Source organism: Apteryx rowi, unplaced genomic scaffold (assembly GCF_003343035.1).
Source record: "Apteryx rowi isolate R43461 unplaced genomic scaffold, aptRow1 scaffold_448, whole genome shotgun sequence".
NCBI classification, from domain to species: domain Eukaryota; kingdom Metazoa; phylum Chordata; class Aves; order Apterygiformes; family Apterygidae; genus Apteryx; species Apteryx rowi.
In genome coordinates, this window is record NW_020450703.1 from 745504 (window position 1) to 770178 (window position 24675).

The 24675-nt window shown below is 39.6% G+C and overlaps 1 protein-coding gene across 1 annotated transcript; it reads left to right on the forward strand.

Moving 5' to 3' along the window:
* The first annotated feature begins 349 nt into the window (after positions 1 to 349).
* Positions 350 to 22285, forward strand: TMEM242 (transmembrane protein 242). Its single transcript, XM_026077080.1, has 5 exons — positions 350 to 434; positions 11983 to 12396; positions 14758 to 14858; positions 20601 to 20738; positions 21626 to 22285. Exons 1-5 carry the CDS (start codon positions 350 to 352, stop codon positions 21710 to 21712), a joined length of 825 nt encoding a protein of 274 aa, XP_025932865.1. The 3' UTR covers positions 21713 to 22285.
* The last annotated feature ends 2390 nt before the right edge of the window (positions 22286 to 24675 follow it).

A 24675-nucleotide genomic window follows, 5' to 3' on the forward strand; every position in this document is an offset into this window, starting at 1 on the left:
AGTAATAAAGCACCCAATCCTGCTGGTGGGTGAGACTGCACTTCCCTTTCCAGCCCCACCAAGACCCACCGCCTCCTTAATAGCACTGTCTGTAACAACTTGGTAGCCTGATGCATGTGGACATCTTACCTATCTTCTTCAGTTTCAACAGTGAAAGAGAAGAAATGGATCAATTCAAGGACCTCCCCACAGCTTTATCACCCAGCACTGGAACCCCAGGTTTCTGCAGCAATGCTGGAGAGCCATGACCACTGTCTTCTGAATCCCCAGCATGGCCAAGATATTTTCATATCAGACCAAAGGAGGAAGAAGAGAAGGAAGATCTTCAGTTCTGTGATTTCTTTGAAAAATGGCACTTGCCTGGAACGGGCTGGTTGCAGTGTTGGGAGATATTGTGGAAACCAAGATTTCTGTTCCAGGTGGGAAGAAGCCAAGTAGGTCCTGGAGTCCAGAAAGCGCCTGTTAGTTATCTTCAGCATCTGTCAGATCAACCATTCAGCTAGCATGTGCCTAAGATACTTTCATGTGTGTACGCAGTATAATTCACACAAGTAGCACATGGATGAAACTAAACTTTGGGAGAGGGCATCAACATGAGACAGCTGGAAACAGGAATGCTGTAGCAAGAACTGTAGATGGCCAAAACCCAAACAAGCAAAGAGAAGTGCTGTGTTGCTTTAAAAAAATCTTTCATCATGAAACACTTTGTCTCTGTTAAGTGGTTGAGAACCAAAATGGAGCTAAGCATGGTCCATCTTACATGAACATCAGCCAAATGCTAAGGGCAGTGCAGAAGTGTGCACTCTACGGATACTCAACTTTCTCCCATCTAGAGTGAGAGAATGTATATACTACGTAGCTTCAAGACAGAAATACAACTTTGTTGAAGGCAAGGAAGTTATTCACTTGTGCTAGGTCATGATTTGAACCAAGTTGTTATTACAATGGTATGTTTTGAAGGAAAGCATGTTTTTAAAAGATTGAGTTTTCAAGAAAGAAAGGAATTCACTTTAGTGACAAAGGAACTTGTCCAGCTCTTTTAAAGTTCAATTAAAAAATCCTAGGCTGGTTGCTAGCACTTGTGCTTATTTGTTTTATAAAGTAGATCCAGCTGACTTTCCAGATCTTCAAAGGCTTCATATTCCCTCTAACGGAGCAAGATATCTGTTTTTGCCCAGTATGACACCTGATTTAACAAAATCTCCCTGACACATGTACATCCATCATGCTTGTACACATGTGCATGCATGCACGCACACATACACACACACACAGCAATGCCCCATCTGACCTTCCAACCAGCCAGCATTGCATGGGGCAGATAAAACAGCCATGTTAGCTACTTCCTGACCCAAGATCTTATTATAAGATCAGAGCCATAGTTTAAACCAGATATCAAAGAGTTGTAAATCCTGACATAAAAAAATTAAACATTCTTTCAGCTCTGTGAATGCAGCAAAGCATTCTAAAATTAAGTACTTCTGTTTCTTCTCTAGTCCCTCATTTTATCCACTTTGTACCTGTTAGTGTAACCTTATGAACAGAGCAAAGAGGCTTGGAAAAGAAAATCTGCAGAAGGTCAAGAAAATACATAGCATTTTTCTAGAGGACAAAAAGCATTGTCCAGTGAACACAGAAGGAGATGAGATGTCAACGGTTAGTTTTAAGCTTTATTTCTAGTCTAAAACCAAAGACCTCTTTATAGTCTAATAGACTTATACACTTGAGTCTACCATTAATAGCATGCATGGTGCCAGTGTAATAAAAGATGGAAATTCATCATCTAATGATTTATAGAGTTCAGTATTTCATGTCAGAGTTTCCACAACATTATGGTTCTCAAAAAATCTCAGGTCCAATTAACAGTGCTCAGTTAGATTTTGATCTTCTAATGAATTTGTGCACTTTACTTATTTTGGCAATGTTACAAGCACAGAAGGGAGAGAGAAAGAATATATGCAGTGAAATATCCAGCAGCATTTCTAATCTGCTTTGTACTTGGGATCTTTAAGTTATTCATTTCATCTTTCCACCCTCTGGGATAAACATGTACCATGGAACATGTAAGCTTCTCCTGAAAAAAATCATATTTTTTAATACTGGGTTCTGTAGAATATGTAGTAAATAAATGTGAGCAAACAAAGGTCAGATTTGAAGATCATTTCAGCAATAGGCTTCATTTCAGATCTGTGACCACAAATGAAAAGAATGCATAGAAAATATTAGTTAGTCCATTTTCTACCATTAATCCATGGTGTCTCTGTAGCGCTACACAAAGTGAGCTTAGTCACTTTTTTTTAAGCACGTACATTTAGTTTTAATGGTTCAGCTCTTCTTCAGTCATCAGTAGTGAGCCTTGTTACCATGGTAACAGACAGATGGATTAATGCGATGTTTAGAGAGATACAGCAGTGCCAAATTTTGATATATACAGTGAGCACTAAAGTATTGCATACGCAAGAGGACATGCATGCAGAAAATCTCAGGGACAGTCCTCCATATGCACAGAAAGTGCTTTGACACACAATTCCCATCATCTTTTGACAGAAAATGGCTATCTATCTCTGACTTACACCCTTCAAAAATACCCTCCTGAAGTCATGGATAGTTGCTTTAGAAACTTAAAATTAGTATCTAACGAGGCCTGTTAGAAAGGGCTGCTGACAACACCTAACTTATGTAAACTACATCTTTAGGCCACGAAGCTACTGGTCATCTTAGAATCATGATTTGTAGTCCACTTCTTGAAATGCAACCTGCCACTTTCAATTGAGATCTTTATATTTTCCTGTATACTTTATTCATTGCTGGTCTCACTAATGAGAAAGAAATGCAAGGTATGCAAAAATCATTGAATCTTTACAGAGCACAGACAGTTTGCAGACAGAGTAATTCTTCTTAAAAGCTTTCACACTTTCTTCTCTCTCAAACCTCAATGACTTGCGTCTTCATGGCCCATCTCACTCCTTTCCCTAGAGCCGCTAATCAGCTTCTCTGTTTTTAAAGGATGCTTAAAAATGCTTTATGGTTTATATCTTGTCAAAAATCCTCAGACAGAGATGAAATTAATGCAGGAATAAAAGGTGAATGTTACAGTATGAATCCCTGTCAGATCACCCTTTCCCCATGCTGATAAAACTAAGAGATTTTGCTAGCTGCAGTTTTTATTCCATTTTACTCTCCATGAAATGTGTGAACCATTCCAGTATCGCAGAACGTCTTCAATGCAGAAATCTGAGACAAGCTGCTAAATTCATTGAAAAGCCAGGTATTTTTAAAAGACAACCTGACCTGCAGACTGAAATTCCAGCACAAACTTGGTGCTCTTAGAAATATTCTAAGTGTGAAATCAGAAGTACTTGATCCAGATCACACCATTAATTTATGTTACAAGAATAATTTAATTAGAAATGTTTTTCATCCATCTACACAAAGTGATAATTATCATTCATCATGAGCCTAATATTCAGCTCTCCTTCCAGGCCTTTTTAAATTGTAATATTAACTATAGCAATTAAGCTGTATGACTGACCGCAAAAGGGCCTTTGAATATAATCTTCACTGAAGCTGATTAGGAGAAGTATACATTTCATATTCATGCCAATTAATTTTATGCTTGGATTTCTCAGCAGGTGATGTACTAGATATGACTAAATGTTATACTGGTCATCTCCCAGTGATAAATAAAATACTGGTCCAACTTCTCTTTTTTTGTTTCAGTGTTTTGCAACATACTGCCATTGCTAAGGGCCCCCAAACCAAAGTAGTTGGCCACATGAGACACCCAGTGGCATGGGGCTGGCATAGCAGTTCCCCAGCTGCTACGTCGCGTGTTCAGACACCCACATAATGGCACTGGAGACGTTTCTATTCCAAAGGGTTGTCCCATGCTAATAACAGTCCTTCTGACACTCATAGCCATCATTACTTAGCATATTAGATCAGAATTAGATGAAAGTGAATGAAACTTCAGGTTACATTTGCCTGGTCCCTCTACCTAATCACACTGGATTTGTGGGGGGCTCTACCCATACACACCAAATCACAGGACTGCACCATCCAGCAGGCAGGATGGGAGCCCAGGAGGTCTCAGTCCAACCTCCTGTTCAAAGCAGGGCCAGCTGCAAGCTCCAACGGCATCACTCAGGGCTTTACCAGTTGGGTCTTGAAAACCTCCAAGGATGGAGACTGCACCACCTCTCTGGGCAACCTGATCCACTGCCTGACTGGCCTTATTAAGAAATGTTTTCATTATCTCAAGTTAGAAACAACCGGTTCTTGAATGAAGCCAAACACACGGTCAAAACTGACCCTGGACAAAACAGCAGTGGCTGAGTGGCTAAGACCAGAGTTTCAAACTCTGTCTTCTAAATTCTGTGCCTTATTGATTCTAGAAATATACACACTATACACAGCTGGCCTTTTCTATTTAAACACAATGCAAATCTTTAAATTTGGAAAGTCTTCTATTAAGTTTTTTGAAGAAAGCTCAGGACTGATACTGCTTCTTAAACAAGGGCTTCCTGCTGTATTCAGACACATACAAAATTCTTTGCAGGAAATTTAAGTACTGAACTCTTAAATCTCTTGATTTGGATACTGAAAATAAGAAGTCCTTTCTAAACTTAGCAGAACATGTATTCTGTCCGTAGTATAGTTGCAAGAGAGAAAACAAAAATGACTCTTAATTCTTTCTGTTTCTGAGGACAAACTCCAAATCATCTTCCCAACAGCGTAAGCAAGAAAACTTTTAACTAGATCAGATTTTTTCATCTTTCAGAACATTTTCTATGGGCATACCTATTCATCCACCTCCTGTGGGTCACTTAAATTCTTGCAAGCTTGACAGGACAAACAGAACTTTGATCCTTAATATTATCTGGCTCACTTGCTAGGCCTAAGATCCCCTCTATTTAGTCATTCAGGTATAGATGGAGAAACTAAAGGAATTCTGGGGAGGCGTCCATGTATCCATCACAAGAAACATACTATTTGTGTCATATAGGTGACTTCAAGAAAAAAAAAAAAACTGCTGAGGGAATGGCAAACTCCACTCATTTATTAAATGCATTAGCAGTCCCAGTCTTTTTAGCCAAACAGTCTAATGCTGTCTTTTTAGCCAAAATTGCAAGACTGGTTGCAGAGCTGTCTCCTTTGGCAGTGTTCTACAGATTGGCTCCAACCCCACGAGGCACAGAACCGCAGCTCTGCTCCTCCAGACTCTGATGAGGTGAGGGCTGCACTGGCATCCCAAGGCATTCAACAATCACAATTTACTAACGCTCTGCACAGTTACCTCCTGCTACCTATCTGCTTTGTCCCAATTTGCCATTTACTATGTTATCATTTTACTCATGAAGGACAAAATCCAGACTTTAACTGTACCCAAATTCTCACTTATGACATTCAATTACAGGAACTAAGTGGGTCTAATGTAATGAGAAAAGCTAGTCATCCAAGTAAGCATTACAGGCTTATGTCTGTGTGTCATCCAATTTCCATAGCAAGAAATGGAGCTTTATTTTCCTGTGGAGTGTTATTCACCTATAAGGAAATAGCATATTACTTAATCTAGTACCAGGTAGGGTGGACAAAAAAAGATGAAGTGCAATCAGGTTCTAGAGGAGGCAGAACAGGAGCACATTCCCAGATTTTATTCCACCCAGTTCTAACACTTATAAGAAATATTGGTTAACCACTCCTTTGTGAGCACAGGACATAGATGGTGGAGCTCCCTAAATTCCCTGAGTTTTTTCCCATCTGTAGTGAGATGGAAACAGACACACCCCTGATCCTGACTTCTGAGTTTTCAACAAGCCTTCAGATGAGCACCTGGTCTTGCTGCTTTATCAGAGGGAATGCAAGAACCTTCTCTGCTGAGCTGCCCTACATATGCTATTTCCTCCATCCTGTCCTTCCACTTATCTGTGGGCTTTAGTCTCCACACACTGATAAAATGAATTTAATGCCTTCCTCACCGAGTTAGCAAACCTCTTGGCAAGATCCTCTTGACCCACTTCATCCTATGGACACTCTCTCCCCTCAGAAGTCCTCATTCCTCAGAGGGTCCCATGGTCACAGAAGCTAAAGCCCTGCCTGCAACATCAGCTGTGCAGCATGTGGGTATCCACAGGATGCATCAACCCTGTTGATGCGCTGTAGGTTTCTATAGGAGTTAAGGAGCAATCACATGCTGTGAAGGGTTGCAGATATCTTCTTAAAGGACCCATTTCAGGTATGGACAAAGCAGCCGTGTTCTGAAGCCCACAGCAGGAAACACGCAGGTTGGAAAACTTTACACATTGGGCTGTCACCAAGAGGCCTCTTCAGTCCTGCCAACCATAATTTTGGAAGTTTCCAGCTCTGGTCACACTAGCCTGGAAAAGATTTTCTCTGTAGAAAATATTGCTTCCAGGTTATCACCAGATAGAAGTGGTCACCTGATCCACCTGGTGGTGCAACACCTCAGCTACCCCAGGTGAGACATCCAGGCAGAGTGGCTGAGCTCCAAGCACCAGGTCATGCTCTAATAGCACCACAGAAATAATCATTAATTTTTGCTATTTCTTTTGTGAATTCAGTCAGACATACATTTTTTTTTCTGGAACAGGTTAAAGGCTTTTCCAATACACTACAGCAAAATGACAGCTATTAAATGGCAACAGAGTACTGTACTAAAATGGATTACATTCTCAGATCCTTAAAGACATGCTATCCAGTGGGAAACAAAAAAGCTTGTAAACATATTTGCTAGGTCTCTAAAGACAATGGCAGCATCACAGGAGTTGGGAAGGGATCTATAATTTGCCTATCTATTTAAGAAAGGAGTATGGGCAGAACCAAGATTTACAATTTTGGAGATATTTTACTCACAGAGGAAGAATATTTTAAACACTGAGCAGGTAACAAAATGAGTAATTTAGTAAGGGATAGGAATAAAAACCAAGTAGATACACGCACATGCAAGAAATCCCTCCAGCATCCTCAGAACTACCCCATGAAACCTGTATGTTCTGCACCTTTGTGAAGAATACGAATCAGTGTACCACAGGCACCCGGCAAGTGCCCTGATCTCCGCAGTGCCACATGAACTCAGGCCAAGGCACATGACAGCCTAAAAGATGTATGTTATCACCATCTCTAATATTTCCAACACTCCTCTGACCAGGCATAGTGTCATCATACAGGAGTGCTAATTTGGGATGTATAACTGAAACCCTGGTTATACTGCCAATGGGACTTTTGCCATTTACTCAAATGCAGCCAGGCTTTGGCTTTAAAAGGCAATGGCACTATGGTGTCAAGGTAACATACAGGCACAGTCAACTTTGTCATAAGTCACCTGAATAACCAAACATAAAATTGAAATTAAAAAAAAAATCATTTCATCTTCTGAAGTAGTAAGCTAAAACTTAGAAAGACAGTTCTATGGTTAAAGGAGATGCAATCTGGCGATCCAGGCTCTATGCTCATGTTTTTGCTAAAGAACTACAGTAGCGCTTTGCAAACTGATTAATTTCTTCACTCTGCCTTCTTTAAATGGAAAAATACCTCTCACATAAATCTGTGAAGCTAGTTCAATTAGTATTTCTAAGGTGTCTTGTGACTCTCAGATGCAAAGCTCTTATTATAATTGTTCTTATATTTGATAAATGATCACTGAGGTATTTCTGTGGTCAAATTCTATAAATCATTATTCAGTGACCAGATTTTTTCTACAATACACTCCGAAGGAGGCAAGAGACCTGAGGACTTACTCTCAACATGGAAATTTCAGACACCAGATTTTTCAGAGAGGCAAAACAGTAAGCAATTTACTGTAAAAACAGAGATTACTGTAGAAACCCAATCATAGTGTCAGAATATTTTTTTTCTAGTCCAAAAAACCAGAAAATTCTTCAAAAATACTTAACCAGTTTCTTCATGCCACCATCTGTGCACAAAGCTAAGGGTGCACGACACTTTCAGGAATACTGAAGCTTTTAAAAATTTAGGAAATTACAATCACCCAACTGAGCTAAAGGGTAAAGCTCAACTCTCTGAGCTCTAAAGAGTACATTAACTGCTACATTTTCTGTCTTTCCAAAACCAGTGTTTGGCTCCCTCCCAAATTCTTTTCCATAATCAAATTCTGTTACTGAACATGACAGTTTAACCAGTACTTGAATCAACCTCCTGTATGTTTTGAACTGCATTTTCAAACCCCAAGCACAATTCTGTGCCTCAGCTGGCCAACTTTTTTTACAGTGGCACTCAAATCTGTTTTGGGTACGTACAATTGGACAATTAGACAGTTTAGTAAATGTATGAAATTACTGCATTTATTATGTCCCAGTCAGCTTATAAACTAGCTCTTCCTCTTCTGAAGACCTAAATTTCAACCCTAGCCCTCAAGTGAAACTAGTCTTCAGGAGGAAGGGGAGCAGGAGAAACAAAGGTACGGACTGAGATACTTAGCAGCATTATGTTAGGAAGTCTGCACACAGTGCTTTCACTTCTTGATATAGCTGCTTATAGACAGGAATACCAAACATTCACAAGGATTAAAAAAAAAAAAAATCTTAGGGAATATATTTAGGTAAACCTGTTCCTTTTCTATTTTTCTTAATTTTCTTTTCTTCCGTGTGGTCTCTCTCACTCAGTTTCCACATTCTGAGCTCATCAATACTGTACATTTTTTCTGAACTTTCATGAGAGGGACACGGTGTTCACCAATTTTTCATGAAAGCCCAGGGACTGACATAGAAATCCTAATCATAGCTTTGGAATAATGGAGATTTACACATACTTAAAAACTGAAAATTTTCATTGCTTCACACCTGTCTGCTTTCAAATGTACCAGATTTTTTAAAATAAAACAATAAGACCACAGAAGAAAGTCTACCATCCAGAATTGCTTTTCTGTGACACTCATAGCATCCTGGATATTGCAAACCTCAACAAACAGTAAATATGCACACGGTGCCTGAACCTGGTCATGCAATTACTGTTGCTTTGCCCAAATCTGAAGATATGAGAGCTCAGACTGTGGCCAAATCAGATTAGTAAAAGTAATGCATTTTTCCATTCTGTCATCACCTATATAACCTAATTATTTGCATATAGATTTTTATATCCTAATTTTATGAAGATTTGAATATTTGATACTAGATTTATTAAAATCACTGTTTCAAACTAACATGTATCTGCTGTATGAATTTTAGGAAAAGATAACTGGTTTAATTCTGAGTAACCATATGTAGATCAGTCTATCTGCATGTACATCAATAATGACAGAGAAGGAATAAGGAAAAAAAATGCAAGGATCTTGTATAAGGTGCACATAAAAATAAGAGAGAAAGAAAGAATTATATTACATTCAATTATATAACAAGAAGAGATTAATATTGGTACCTAAATGGACACAATTCTGCCAAATATCATCTGTGTGTTTTTTTTTAAGCAGAACAATTTATTTTATAACACTAAGAATTTTAAATTATTCAGTAAGACAGAGTGAATTTCATGGGTTTTATGCCCTAATTTAAGTCTCTGTGAATGATTAATAGCGACAGATCATATCTGAATTTTTTAAAGATAGATTCTTGGCATTTTTCAAACCAGGATTAAATAACACCATTATTCCTTTTCTCTTCTTTTCTCTTCTCTTTCTTCCTAGCTCTGAAGAAGATTTGAAAGAAAGTGATGTCCTGATTGACATGAACTCAAAAAACTATCCTGAGAAGAGAATCTAGGATTTGATCATCAAAGACACAAAAAATAGGTTATTATCTCTCACGGTTCAATAATTCTCCTAGCAGACGTAATGGTAAGCTTGACACAATTTACAGTCAAAATGACATAGATGCTGTTGTTTCAGTTTTACACATACTAATAACATTCAAATACTTTATATACCCATATATGCTTTGGTATTAAGATAAAATAAAATATAATTTACTTCTTTGGTATTTTCACTGTGCAATTATTCTAAGACCATCTTTTCTAAGCTTTTCTGGAAGCCTTTATTATTATTTGTGGTGAAATCAAAGATCTACAGTGTTAATGCTATTCTAAAACATGTCCAGAGTTCTGGGATGCTTTTATCCAAAGGAAGGAAGCAGACTGTAGGTCAGTAGGTGCCTTCCAGATTAGGAAAATGGAGTTAGTGATGATGAGTCAGATGCACAGCAGACATAATGCCTACTTGTTTTGCAATAGCTGCTTCTTAATTGTGTAAAATTTTGTTTAACTGACACAGTACATGGACTATTAGGAAAAGCGTTTGGATTGRTTTTCGGAAGTACCATGAACAAGAAGTTTCCCAAAATACTAAATTTTTGCTTAGCAACCCATTCCCCTATAATTAGACCCTTAGTTACAGACTATAAGTGATGATGAAGAGATACAAAGAAGGAAGCTGGGGAAGAAATACTTGTTTTGGATTTATTTACATTCTTTGCTTTCTGCTAAAGTGCTGACTGTTAGATACTAAAAGATACTTTAGTTGCCCATACTGAATCCTGATAAGTTAGTATACCATTTGATAAAGGAACACATTCAATAGAGTGAAAAATAGATAAATGTATAGTAATTAATATCCATCAACAAGAGCAACTGAGAATGACTGTGACACACCCAGGAAAGGAAACAGAAGAGACAGATATGGTTTTTAAGGTATTGCTGTGAAATCTCATTCAGACAGAATTTAGATTTAAATGAAAAATGATTTACAGAACTTGGGAGAACAAGAATTTGGGAAAAAAAATTATTTTAGAGCAACATTTGTCAAAATGCAACTCAGTAAAATTAATGGGAAGTATGATTTTTCCCTAATTTTATTTAGTAATACCACTGGTATGTAGTATCAATGTTCCCAGGTCTGGGAGATTTTCAGAAGTTTGCTTCTGAATGGTAGTGTTTTCACAGGGTGATTAAATGACTATAAATCTAAGGAAATGATAAAACTTTTTCCAATACTTCTGGAAGTATAAGGTCTTTTCTAAAATCATGATAATTGGAGTGACTCTTCTGAAATCTTCAGGAGGCTTTGTCTGAACTGAAAGCTATCTTAGTCAAAGAAACCAAATTAGCACTTAAAAACTCAGTGATTGAGAAAGTTACTTGTATTATGTGAAAATAACCTTGATCCGTAGCCCTGAAGAAGAAAGGGAAGAAAAACAATATGGAATAACCAAAAGCCGCTTTCTACACTGTATGGATTTTGAAAAGCAGAATAGCAGATTGCTATTTGGAAGCAGTGTCTCCTTCTAGCATTGGAAATCACCAATAACTTCCTCAAAAGTATTGCAAATAAGTCTATCAGAAATGTAGGTGGAGTAAACATTATTTTGCATATACATGGATACAGTGCAGCAATATCCATAATACATGTGACTTTAAGGATGCCTTTTAATAGGGCCTAAAAGGATTCTTCTCTTACAATAGCATTTTATTTTTACATTTGCTCTTTTTCAACATACATTCATGGACAGACTACCCTGGAAGTCTATGCTGCTATCTACCCCAGAGATTTAAACAAAAAACCTTCATGAGTCTTCCACAAAGGATTTGGTTTAGCTAAAGCTTTGACAGCTTCTGATCATTTCTTCTTCTGTATGATTTGCCCTCTCTAAATATTGAAAGTGGCTCCAGTTAAATGCAGTCACTTACTGAGGAAATAAGCGGTAGTGTAAAAGATGAAGACAACAATGGATTCATCTATTTAAAAAGCATTAGGTGCTTTATTGTCATCGACTCCGCCGGTCTGCAGCGTGGGCTCGCCTGCACCTGCGCAGCCCCATGGCCACCCCCCCTCCCATTACTGAGTATTTACATCAGAAATCAGAGTTACTGAGTATTTTATACGAGAAAAAAAACCTCCCCCCATTCCTAATCAGTACTCCAAGGGCAGAACATAACGACACCAGAAGGACTCTACTACAATAACCCAATATGTATATATATATATATATCTCCCCAAATTACTGTCTGGACTCACAGGTGAGCCACAGTTACCTCAGTCACCGATAAACTACTACAGGGGTCAAAATGTCCCGAGCGCGCCCCGCTCGCCTCAGACACTGCAGCCTGCCTGCAGCACTGGCAGCTCTTGTGACTGCCCCGCAGCGGGGCTCGCCGAGGCCCCTGGGGCTGCCGCGTCCCCCCGGCCCGGCTGCGCGGCCGAGGAGGAGGAAGAGGAGGAGGCAGGGCCGCTGCCGGTGCCTGCCCAGCTCCGTCTCCTTCCGGGTTGCGGGCCACTGCCGCCTTCCCCCGCGCCCTGGGCCATGGGGGCGGCCGCCGGCGGGGACGCCCGGGACGGTGTGGCGGCTCCGCTGGACCCCAGGCGCGGGCCGGCCCTGCCCCGGGGGGGCGGAAGTCCTGCGGCGCCCCGAGACAAGCTCTTCCTCATCAAAGGTGCAGAAAGCCCTCCTCTCCCCCCCGCCCCCGCCCGCACAGCTCGGAGACGAGCGGCAGCGGCTGGGGGAGCCCCATGGTCGCCGCCTCCCCCCGCAGCTCGCGGGACCCGGCCGGGCTCTGGCCCTGGCGGCCGCGCTGCGGCGAGGGCGGCAGTGGCAGCCGATGCCCGCGAGGAAGACGTTTCCTTGCTGCAGCCCGACACCTTGCCTCACTCCCCTGTCCCGGGTGAGATGCCGAGGTGTTTGGGGATGACCTCGGCTGCGGCGTTTGGATGTGGCGAGGACGCCCCTAAAATGCCGCCTGCCTTTATCTTCCCCGCTGGAGGGGACGGCGCCCGCAGCCTTGGGAGGGAAGGGGAAAACGGGGCTCCAGGGGTGCCCAAAGGCGGCGGGGGCGAGCTGAGCGGAGCCCTGCCCTGGCGCGGGGGCGGCGGGGCTCCCCTCAGCGCCCCTCCGATGGCAGAGGTTACCTTTCCGAGAGGGAGAAACCCGCGCTGCCGAGCGGCGCCTTTGCGCGGCTCGTTTGTCCGGGAGCGGAGGGGGGTCGGGGGTGTCCGTTAACGGTCACCGAAGGCAGCTGCGAGGGGTGAGCGCACCAGAGGCTCCTCATGCGCCACCTCCAGCCCTGCAGGGAAACCCGAAGGTGGGGATGATGGCGAGGAAAAAGAAGGATCACACAGGAAAAACATATATATATATATAATATATATCTTTCTCTTTTTATATATATATATATATATATAAAAATAATTGCAGATTTTAAAAACACAGTTTTGATGTGTTATAAAAAAGCTGTCCCAATCCAAATGTTCTTACTAACAGTCTTGAGTGGTTTACCTGTGGGATCTAAAGTTAGAGAAGTGCCCAGATTCCCAACGGAGTGACATGTTTTTACCATTACACACACCTAAGAGTAGAGGAGGAAAGCTTTTTGCTCAAAACTAGTTTGTGTGGTTAATTAGTTTTGCCCTTTGGCTTGTAATCACAGCCAGTGGTGGCATGGCTGACTAGGCTCCCTGAAGACGCCACACAGCTCCTGCCACCCCACGATGGCAGTGCTCTTCTCCTGCTTCGCCCACGCCCTGGCTTACCGTGTCCCAGCGCTGCACCAGCCAGAAAATCATGAGGCAAGACAAGGATCAGATGGATGTATCCCCCAGCAGATACACGGGAATGTTGCTAGAAAGCATGCTAATGTAGGGGTACCAGTCCCTGTTGCCTCGCTCTTTCTACCCCTTGCAGTGCTTTTCTCCCCCCTCCCAGGGGCCATGTTTCAAGTTCCTCCTCTTTGAGGAGAAAAAGTAAATTTAAAACCAATTATTATTTCTGAAATCAAGACAGCATTGTTGGCTTATAGACCTTGAAATGCAAAATGCAGTGAGCATCCAGAGTTTTGACATATGTCAGGTCTTTCTGCTCCCAAACAGAGATGCTTTATATATTTCATTGTCATGAATACAGCAAACTTCTCCATCACACTAATATGATAATTCATCAAAACAAACTGAGACTTAACATAAATATGTTTTGCTTTCTATCTCTTATTTGGGCCAGTTTTTAATTCCCTGACCGGCATTAGGAGAGGAAAAACACAGGCTGGGTATCAGAGGTTACAAAGGAAGAACTTGTAACCACCTGGAAAAAGGATTCTCATATGAATTCAGCTGCTTTTGTACAGTCTGCTCAGTCTTTTGTACCAAGGCTTTTTCTGATCTGGTATTGCTATATGTTCCTTTCTGATGCAAGAACCGGAAGGGATCAAGGGAACCCAAGTGACTTTGGAAATGCTCTGAAGAACTGAAAAGTGGGAAATACTTTATATCTTGGGAAGGCTTTCTGCTATTTTAAGGGGGGAATTGRAGTACTAGAGCAAAGTGGACAAAGCTGGAGAACAGCTGTTGCTTATAGAATGGTCTTCTGAGGTACTGGCAAATTTTCAGATGGCCATTTGAAGTGGCAAGTGATGCAACAAAAATAACTGAATCTTCCTTTAGGGGAAGGGTGTGAGGCATAGTCATGGAACAAGAAGATCACAGTAGCCTGGGTCCTGAGTGAGAGAGGCTACCAAGGAAACAGTGGAAATTGAGAAGTATTGTGAAAAGGTATCTTGGCATTTGAATGATTTTTGTTTTGCGTGGTTTAAAAATACGCACTGGCCATTGATTTTTAAAATGCACTTTTTCAAAATACTCTTTCTTGCTTGCCATATTGAGTTAATGCAAATAGTTTTGACAACCGTTCCTTTCCCTTCAGCATCTGCTGACAGATCTTCATTTCTCATGTTTTATTTCCAGTTTTTGTTTTTTCTCTCCTTAGGAAAAAAAGTTTTGATTTTTATTTCTTAAACTTTTCTTGGCAGGTGGAATTTTCCTAGGTACAGTTGCTACAGCAGGAATGATAGCAGGTTTTGGCACAACACTTGCCATGGCAAAAAAGAAGAACCCAAACTGGTTCAGTAAGGTTTGTTCCTTTTAAACTGTTTTCCAGTTATGATGCACAGGAAGAAGAATGCATGAAATCCTTTATAGAAATGGTGATATATGTGGGGTTTAGCTGTACAAAGTTGATGGTACAAGCATTAGGCTTAATTGAAGTCAAGAGGGATAGGATTAATTTAAAAATCAATTTGGAGTTGGCACTGCCCTAATACTTTAGTACTTTGGATTAGCTGAAATAAAACAACATAAAACTTACTCTGTTTGCTGTAATCATACTACTGCTATATAATGAAATATAATTAATGATCTATTTTGATTCTGTGATGTGAATGTATTTCCTTCTCATGAGCCTGTATCACTTCCGTGATCCAATTTACCATTCAGTCCCTCAGTAATATATTGGATTGGGAAGGGAGATAACTGTGGAGTAGGGATGGGAATGAAAAGTTAGGAAGACTGAAAGCTGTGGAAGATGTAATGTGGAATAATTTAGTTAAAATTTGAGCTCTCCACCCCCTTCCTACCATGTAAGGGGACTGAAGGGCATGAGTAGTAGACTGGTCCTAAGAGATCTGGTGGACAAAACTACATCTCATGCAATTGCATAGCATGATCAATCAAAGTATTCTGTAAAAAAAGAAAAGAAAATTGCAAAGCAAAACTAACAATTATACCATGTCTGTAAATTAATCTAAAGTATAGAACACTTAATGGAGGAACATTTTTTTTCCTTCATTAACACTTTGTTATTGCTGAACATGTCAAATATAGGCCCTTAAAACTGATCAGTCTCTACTCCACTGCACCCTTAAAATACAACAGATATTACAGAATTTTTGAGGGAACTGAAAACTGATCAATTATTTTTAACATGTTAATTAAATAAAAACACAAGAGAAAAAAATAGCACTTTTCCATAGCACTTAAAGTTTATCAGAGCCTTTATATCTGATCACTCAACAGTCTCCTTTTGTGGTCCAAGAAGCATCCTTCCTTTGCCATCATATTTTCCTCTTTAGGCTGCTGTATGTAGCTAAGAACTGTCGAATAACTCATCCAGTGGCCTGTCAGCATCAATTCCCAATTTCCTTCTGATACTGTAATATTCAGAAATGAAGAACCCACTGTCTTTTCAGGAAATGAACAGTAAGATCTTGACAGTTTTAAATAAGAAAATAAATAGCGGAGGATTTCAATAGTGGAAAACTTACGGGGTACTTTTTTTTTTTAATGCCATTATATCCAGGAGCAGCAAGAGGGATTTGTCCTCTGACACTAGGCACAGTTCTAGCAGACTTTTTGGAACCATAAATTTTAACAAATGGTTAAATACAAGTTTTAGAAAAAAAATCAGGATCGATATAGAAATTATTTGTACTTTGTTCTGAGTTAGTATTGCATTTTGTAAGTCACAGTTTTAATTTTCTTAGTCTTACAAAGTTCAGGTGCTTTTTAACCTTAAGGATAGGGTGTAAAGTCTACTTTTTGAGGAAAAAATGATTTGAGGAATAAAAAGAAATAATGGGGCAGTAGCTACCAATATTGCTTTATTAAAATTTCTTGGTGTATGAGTGTAGTTTCACTGGCTTTACATATAGGTCACCCATTTGTTTCTTTTGAAACTTCTAGAAATCTAAGATTTTGAAATGGAGGCTTAACAATAAATGTGGGTTTCTTATTTGAAATAGATAAAACAGAAAACTTTATGAGAAGTTGTTCCACAAGCTATAGAAATGTATTACAAGAAAGAAGCTTTTTTTTTGTCGTTTTTTACCATCTTTGTTGTATTTTTAAACATATTTTTTCCTAGGCATTGCATTTTTCCCAGATAGCACAATTTCAGTGCTGTATATTCTTGGCTGTCTGACCTGTCCCACTAGCAGTGTGAAATTTATCAAGAGTGACATTAAATTGACATCCAAGGATATATATGCTGGAAATGGCACTGAATGATACATACCATATCATTTTTTGCTGAAAATCTGTATCTGCTACTCTCTGTGCAAATGAATTCCAACAGTTTGCTAGCAAAATTTGTAACTCCTGGACCCCTCAACTTAAATTCTGTGAAATATAGAAAGAAAATGCATCTTGTCATGGTACTGGCAGGTAAACAATTTCAAAAGGGAAGGCTAGAGTCTGTAAATGACATAAGTGGCTGTAGAGGTTCTCTGAGGTTTTATGACCAAACAGAAAAACAGTTTTGCAGTAGGTGTGCTTATATAAATTTATAATTATTTACTACAGGTCATTGCCTATTATTTGTAATAACACGTCATGTACAATAATGAAAGCGTAAATATGGATAACTAAAGAACAATATATCCTTCTTAGATGTTCAATGCCCAAATATTATTTTTATCCTTGTTAAGGTGAGGCCATAGTTTCCCAGTCACTTTAAGCAAATATAAGCCAGCATTGCTGTTCAAAGAAGTAAACATACCATGCTTTAGTTCCTGGTAATTCATTCCTGCCCCTGTACCATCACCAGCACTTGTGTTTTTAGGTTGGTGAGATGATACCTATTAATTCTACTTATTTTTACCCTGCATTAGTTTTAATTCAGACTGGTCTTCTGACCCACTTCACTCATGACCACAGTGACTGTGCTGGCATGAAGCTGTGGGAAGGTCCTCAGGAATGAGAATTAATATTGGGAAGTAACGCGAGACCTATTCTTTCAGCATCTTAGCTGGCTTGTGCCAGTTCTTGTGTCTGGGAAACTGCAGCATTCAAGTCAAAGCAGAAACAAGAAGCAAGCATAATACAGCCTGGGACAGATTTAAATAGTTTATGGAAGAAAAAATAGCAATATAATGGGGAAGCTGTACCATCACAGTCAGCTTCATGACTACATTCAGATTTTCAGGAAGCTAGAGTACAAGACCTTAGTCTCGCAGAGTAGTGTCAACATTATTGGCAAGAGATAAAGTTGAAATTTAACTTACTGTGCCTCTTTCATGGTAGTGAAGTTAATCAAATGTTGTAAGCATTTGTAAATTCAGAGCCCAGATTTACTCAAAACTGAGATTACATGATCCTGTTTTGTGATGAACCGCTGCAGAGACCTTCAATTAAGAAACAATTCTTTTTGTTGGGTAAAATTAAATGCTCAAGACGCCACAGTAAGTGTCCAGTAGCCAGCATTTATCCAGGTGTTTAATTTTATAGTTGGTTAAGTCATATAAAACAGTGAGCAAACTGAATGCAATCAACCAAAGCAGCTGAACATAACATTTATTTTAGGCACCTTGAACACAGCAGAGCTTCCTTTCAGTCACAGATCTTATCCACAAGAGGACAGTTACAGGACTGAGGCCCATGCCTGAAAAAAAATAGTATCAGTTCTCCTTCTCCTGCTTCCTGCTTATATCCTTCAGAAAAAGAAATGAAATGTGAAGCATACATTTTGGGAACCAAATCACCTAATTCTGTCCTATATTTTCCTCATCTAGTTTTTAAAAAGACTCAAGCATTGTTTTAATAGCTTCTTTATTAAATCAAAGAGTTTATTTTTTTTAAAAATAGGAGCAGTAATGAAGAGAAAATAATGTGTACATAGAATAACAGGCTTGTGAATAAAACTCTGTTCTCTTAAAAATGTTCTTTTGCTGGCAACATGGTTTTCCCCCATGCTGTTTTATACTGTTGTCTTTTTCTTTTTTTAGTGTTTCATTAATCAGCTTTCTTGATGCTTGGAACAGCATATCAACATATCTGATAATCACATGACAAACAGTGTTGTTTACAGAAATCTCTATCTGCATACTTAGTACCCCTGCGGAACCAACTTGTGACTGAATATTCTTTGACTGCTGTCAGTAAAGCCAGATCAATTGTTTCCATTTTTGCTTTTTCTCTGGGGCAATCAAGCATTTAAATAGCATTCTTTTTTTTTTGCCAGCAATTTTCACAGATAATTATGCCTATTTAAAGGTTCTGTGTGAGGATATTTTTGCCCATTTTTTCCCTCTTCCAAACTAGAGAAATTCTAACTGTTGTTGTATATGTTTATGACATTATTCCTGTTTCAATAGTCTAATCATCACAAATTTTAAATCTATTCAATACCATCTCTACTGAAAGAGTTATTAAAGTTTATTAGCTGTGGTAAGGCAATAATAGAACATAGTATAATGGTGTGACTAGAGATCTCTATCATTTGTGTCTATGCATCATTTACATGATGCCCAAATTTTAAACAGGGCACACTTGAAGTCAGAACTGGACCTACTGTGTTTATACTGTCTCTACCAGAGGACTGTTTTGTTAACAGCTTCCACTTTGGGATGTGCAAATCAGAATGAATAAGGATCAAGACAGCTCTTGCATGTGCCCTTTGCAAGTGTCTCTTTGTCCTTGGGCAACTATGCCTAGGAGTATATCCTAAGGAAAAGTGTTAATGCTGAGGATTGTCTGAGGATCTTTTTAACATTCTGATAAATACAAAGCCAAGGGGAAAAAACTACTGATGCTATTTCATTGACCAAATACCATAATGATAGGCGCTGTACATATGTTTAATTACATCAAAGAAGAAAGAGCAGAATTTTTATTCTTATTTTTAGAAAAACCTTTAAAGAAAGAATGCAAAGTATTTTTCCCACTTTTTGTGATGAATAAAGACTAGAAAAGTGCAGTTCTTTGGCATGTTTCGGAGGAAATTTTTTTAGATCCTTCTGCAAGTTAATTTTACTTTTCAGAATTTTAGACTATAAATTAAATAATTCTTTATTGAATAGATTTGTAGGCTTGCACACTCATTTACGTTTACCTTTGAGCAATAATTGTCTTTTTTTTTTTAAGATACCCAATAAGACTGTTCAGTTGTGTAAGGATCACAGATGCCAGTCTGAACTATTATCTTCTAAAATCTATGCTTCTGTGTGAAGAATTGAACAGTGAACCTCATGAAGAAAATAACAAACTCTCTTACTGACCTTTACCACTGGGAGTGTGGGGAGGATGTTGTCTCTCTTACTGCTGTTATAGGCTACATGGATTGCAGCTGTCCTATAGGAAATAAATACACTAAAGTGTGTGAATGTGAGAATGGCTGGCTAACAGTAAACTTGTAGTGTGAACTGTTTGATGTAAGCCGGTGTACAGTTTATGCCCTTAGTAGCTGCAGCATGTATTAATGTTCTGTGACAGAAAAGGTTTCATCATGATTGGGACCCCATCATGACTGAGGCACCGTTCTTCTTGGCCTGGGATGACTTTTCCAAGTGAAGTGCTTAATGTTATCAGAACACATCTCATGTATGACTCTTAAGTATTGGAATCTTAAAAAGCAGTTTAAAATGCCTACTCTTATTTCTGACCTGTTTTGTGTTTTGACTGGTGGAATAACTGAACGTCAGTTTGTTATGCCCACAAAACAGTTGACTTGAGCATTTCTGAGGCAGTAAAATTCATCCCCAGGTGCTACTGGCAACCTTGAAAGCTGTTCCTGAAAGGCAGTGTGAAGTAGGTAAAGAAATTACTGGAAGGTGACTGAACCTAGTTAAAGAACCTCTTATCCTGCAGGGTGTTAATGTATGACTCCAGTCCATGTAAAGTTCCTGTCTCATCAGGATTTGGTGGGAAGACAGCTTGTCTGCCGCTTGCTTGGCTCTCTGGGCCTGCTGGCATCCCTAACAGAGTTTCTGTAGCCACACTAGTACAGTTGGCAAGTCAGACAAACTTCTAGAGCACTGTTAACTTTTTTAGTTTACATTTTTTTCAATTATTGTTCACTTGATCACTTTATTTTTGATTCTAGGGTATTACTGCCACAGCTGCATTACCAGAGAGTGGTTCATCGCTGGCCTTACGAGCCTTAGGATGGGGCTCGTTGTATGCGTGGTGCGGAGTTGGATTGATAAGTTTTGCCATCTGGAAGGCTCTGGGCGTTCACAGTGTGAGTACCAATTATGATCTCTCAAATACCGTATTTTTCCTTGGGTAAGTCATCTCGGTGTGGCATGCCTTCACTAAATCTCTATACTACTTCAGCCTAGCAGTATCCCCTTATTCCCCACATGTACAGTGGCTAACCAGAGATGTGTATACTAGAAAGGCATTCTTTGCATTTCCCACAAATGGGATGTTGTAGGAGAAGACAGTTTTGGAGGAAGAACAGTTTAGTCCTGCTTATGTTTGTATGCATAATGTTTCAGATTCTTCACAAAAGAGTCACTGTTTTAATTCAGAGACTAAAATAGTAGCTGCAAACTTTCTATATTCTATGCTTGTTGAATTAAAGGCTATCCCCCAAATCCTATTTTTAGAGCAATCTGTTATTTTTTGTCAGAGTTTCATTTTTTGCATCAGGACATTGGGGACATAAGAAAAACTGAAAGGAAAATTGCTTTCTTTCTAGAGTATTTCTGGAAGGGACAAAACAGAGGAAATTTGAGGTTGCATGTTTAATGGAGGGGAGTTCCTTAATATGCAGTGTCGAGGCAAAGAAACTGGGGAAGCATCTGTATGTCCCAAGGGGCTAAGGCTATCTTTAGTAAATTGCTTGTGTTCCAGTGTTTCACAGTGTTGAGTATGAACACTAAAGTTCATGTAAGCATTTTAGTTTTCCCCTAGTAATGCACCATGACTTAAGAGTGCCCTGCAGATCTAAGTTTGGCAGAGCTGTCTGCATCCTTTATAGGACTAGTAATGAACAGACTTCCTTTACCTTCTTTGACAAATTACTTACATATTCAGCAAAGCACTTCCTGATCTCCCAAAACCAAAAGGGGAGAAAATTTATACTCCATCGTGATACTGTCCTCATTAATATCTTTATTCCAGTTCTCACTTCATGTCCACTCTCCTCATGAATCCTGTAAGTTAGGAGCTGGGTCCCAAGAGAGAGCACTACATAATCACGTCCCTTAGTTTCCAGCGTTGATTCCTAATAGGAACTCCAGATAGTGAAGGAAGCAGATTTCTGTCAAGAGACCTTGTCAGCATGTGATTTTGAACAGTTTTCTTCCTGCTCTCTGCTGATGTGCATTTTTAAATTTCGTATTTACTGCATTTACTGTAGACTTTTAATTTCCACTGCAGGAAGGAAACATGTATGATAATGCTACTCATTACTGCATAAGTGAAAATTGGCATTTGCAGGTTTACTGACATGCATTTCTTTTTCCTGTCTTACCATGTATCTGTTAAAATCAAATATGTATGTTTAAAATATCTGGAAGTACAAAACCAGACTGTGTTGAAAATGAAATATTCTGACCAAAGGAAGAGGTTCTTTAGAATTAAAAATAAGTTTCTGGAACAAGTAGTCTTTGATTTTTGATTGCTGTTGACACTTTTTGCATATTGCTTTAACATAATACTCAGGAGCAAAGACTGTTAAAAGACTGTTTTAGAGCTTAAATATCATTTTCCTGAACAGTTGAGGGCTTTGCTGCAAATAAGGGTTACAAGCTGGCTAGTACCTCATTAGTTCTGGATTCTTAGACATATAGTCATTTTGAGAAGGGCCTATTTACTTTCTTTATTTTCCTTTTTCAGGGGAACAGAAAGGATTCTTTTAGAAATTCTTAAATAATATCATGTGAGCAGAGATAATGTAAACAATCAGTTGAAATACTAACTTTTGAGGAAAATATATTGAGTCTAATACTTATTAGACAGCCACACAAAAAATAAATAAAATTCAGTTGGTGAGAAACTATTTACTGAAGTTATTATGTTAAATTAAGTTTCTTTATACATTGAGCTCAGTGTCTTCTGTGGTCTGAACAGTCTATGTTTTCAAATAAACATTTTCATTCCAGTTAAATGTTTTAAAATATACACTACTACAGATTTACCTGAATAAAAATATCTTGCCTCTTCAGTGTACTTGAGTTCTGCTGCTCTGCAATACTTGCAGGCACCTAGCACAGTAGGCCTACAGAAGTACAAATTACAATTTAAAACCTAGTATTATGTATATAGACCTGAAAACTCTGAATTTAAGGCAGACTTTATCCTCTGAAAGTGCTGTACTACACATACCTTAGAAAAGGTTTGATTCATTTTGATGCCAGGAGCCTCTGCTGAATTAATGACTCAATTTTGGCAGCTGGACAGAGAAGAGCACTTGCCCCTGCCTCTTCACCTCAACTGCCCGTAACAGGAACCAGCTGCCTGTGGGACCTGCTAATTAGTCACCTGGCCCTGTTACTGCCCACTCTCAGCTGAGCAGCAGCTTCCTGTGTTTAAGTACTGGTGGTGATGATGGTAACAGCACTACCAACAGCTAATCCAGTCTTCTGATACTCAGTTATTAAACAGAATAAAATTCTAATGGTAAGCACCACGGATGTTTCACTTTCCAAACCGCTACAACTTCTGCTTTCTTAGGAAAAGGAAAAAGTCTGGATTATGATCCTCGACTGCCCAACACCAAGCTGCTTTTACCGCAGGCGAAGCGGGGGCGGCCGCGGGAGGCGGCGGAGCGGGGGCGGCGGGGCGCGGCGCGGCCCTGCCTTGCGCCGCAGCGGCACCTGGCGGCGGGCGCGGCGCGCTCCCGGCTGCCTCGGGGAAGCCGGGCCGGGCTTCCCTCCGGCTCGCCTTAGTGGTGGCCGGAGTCTTACAGCCACCGGGCTGGAAAACCAGCACTGCGGTAGTGGCGAAAGGTGTTGCCAGTAGTTGCATCCCAGAGGAGCGGTTTCGTTTGGTATCGCTGCCAAAGCACTGCCATTTTTTTAATGTTCAGGGGTGGGTTTCCTATGAGCATGAATTATCAATTGTGCAGCACTGAGTGATTGATAAAGATAGTATTACTGTAAGCTTTGTGACTGTTTAAATTATCTTGTCATCTGCTTATAAAGTCAGAGACGAAATGACAAGAAAAAACTAGCACAATATTTCTTTGATAAGTTATAATTGCTATAATTAATCTGCTCCAGTGGTTCTGAAGCTGCATCACCATTACTCAGCAGCTTTTGTAGTGGGAGGTAACCAAAGGTATAGTTTACTGGGAATGTTATATCCGTACACCTTCTGATACAACCTGCGGCTGCTGTAGAAGCAAGCACAAAGCAGTCATTGCTTAATCTGTTTTGGACACTGGCATGATGCACCAACTTCGGTGATACTAGGTTTTTATTTAAGTGGTTTATTGGTTCTTAAAACTGCTGTGACAATGCCTACTCCAGCTCTTAAATGGCTTTACTGGTAGAGGTGGTTCCCTGTAGCTTTACAGTCTGCTGCCCTTTATACCAGCATGAAATCCCAGGAATGATAGTAGATAGTAGACAGATCTTTATATCTTTATAAGGGATATAAAAGATTTTATGCTGTCTCAGGTTAGGTTGTTAATATCCCCTGACTGCAGTTACCGCTATTGTAATCTAAGAATAGGTGGGTAAGTAGTAAACCCTCCTAAATTTCAGTCAGCTCTTATCCCTAAATTGCGAAGTGATGCATCAGTGAGGATTTGGTCTGATAATAGTTTAAGGTTTATCTTTAATAATGAAAAAGTGAAATCTATATTTTCAGTACTTAGGAGTTGAGGTTCTRTCTTTTTTTTTTTTTTTAAGTGTGCCCCTTGCAGAAATTACCCAGCTGTCAGTAATAGCATGAGTTTTAACTTGCTTCCCACAAGCTCTTGGGAACCTATTTCAAATTAAGTCCACTTCTGATTATCTCAGGGCACAGAAACTCTGGCTACATCAGCAAGCACTAGAGACCAACAGGATTGGGTCAGTGAAGCAGTTGGTGCGAAGGACCTGATATCTCTACCCCTTCCAGGGGATTTTTTTAAATTTGGACTAACTCTAGCCTTGTCCCATAGCTTGAATGCCCATTTGCAGTTGGAGTACCTGAGGTGCATTCCTGGAATACATCTTCAGTTT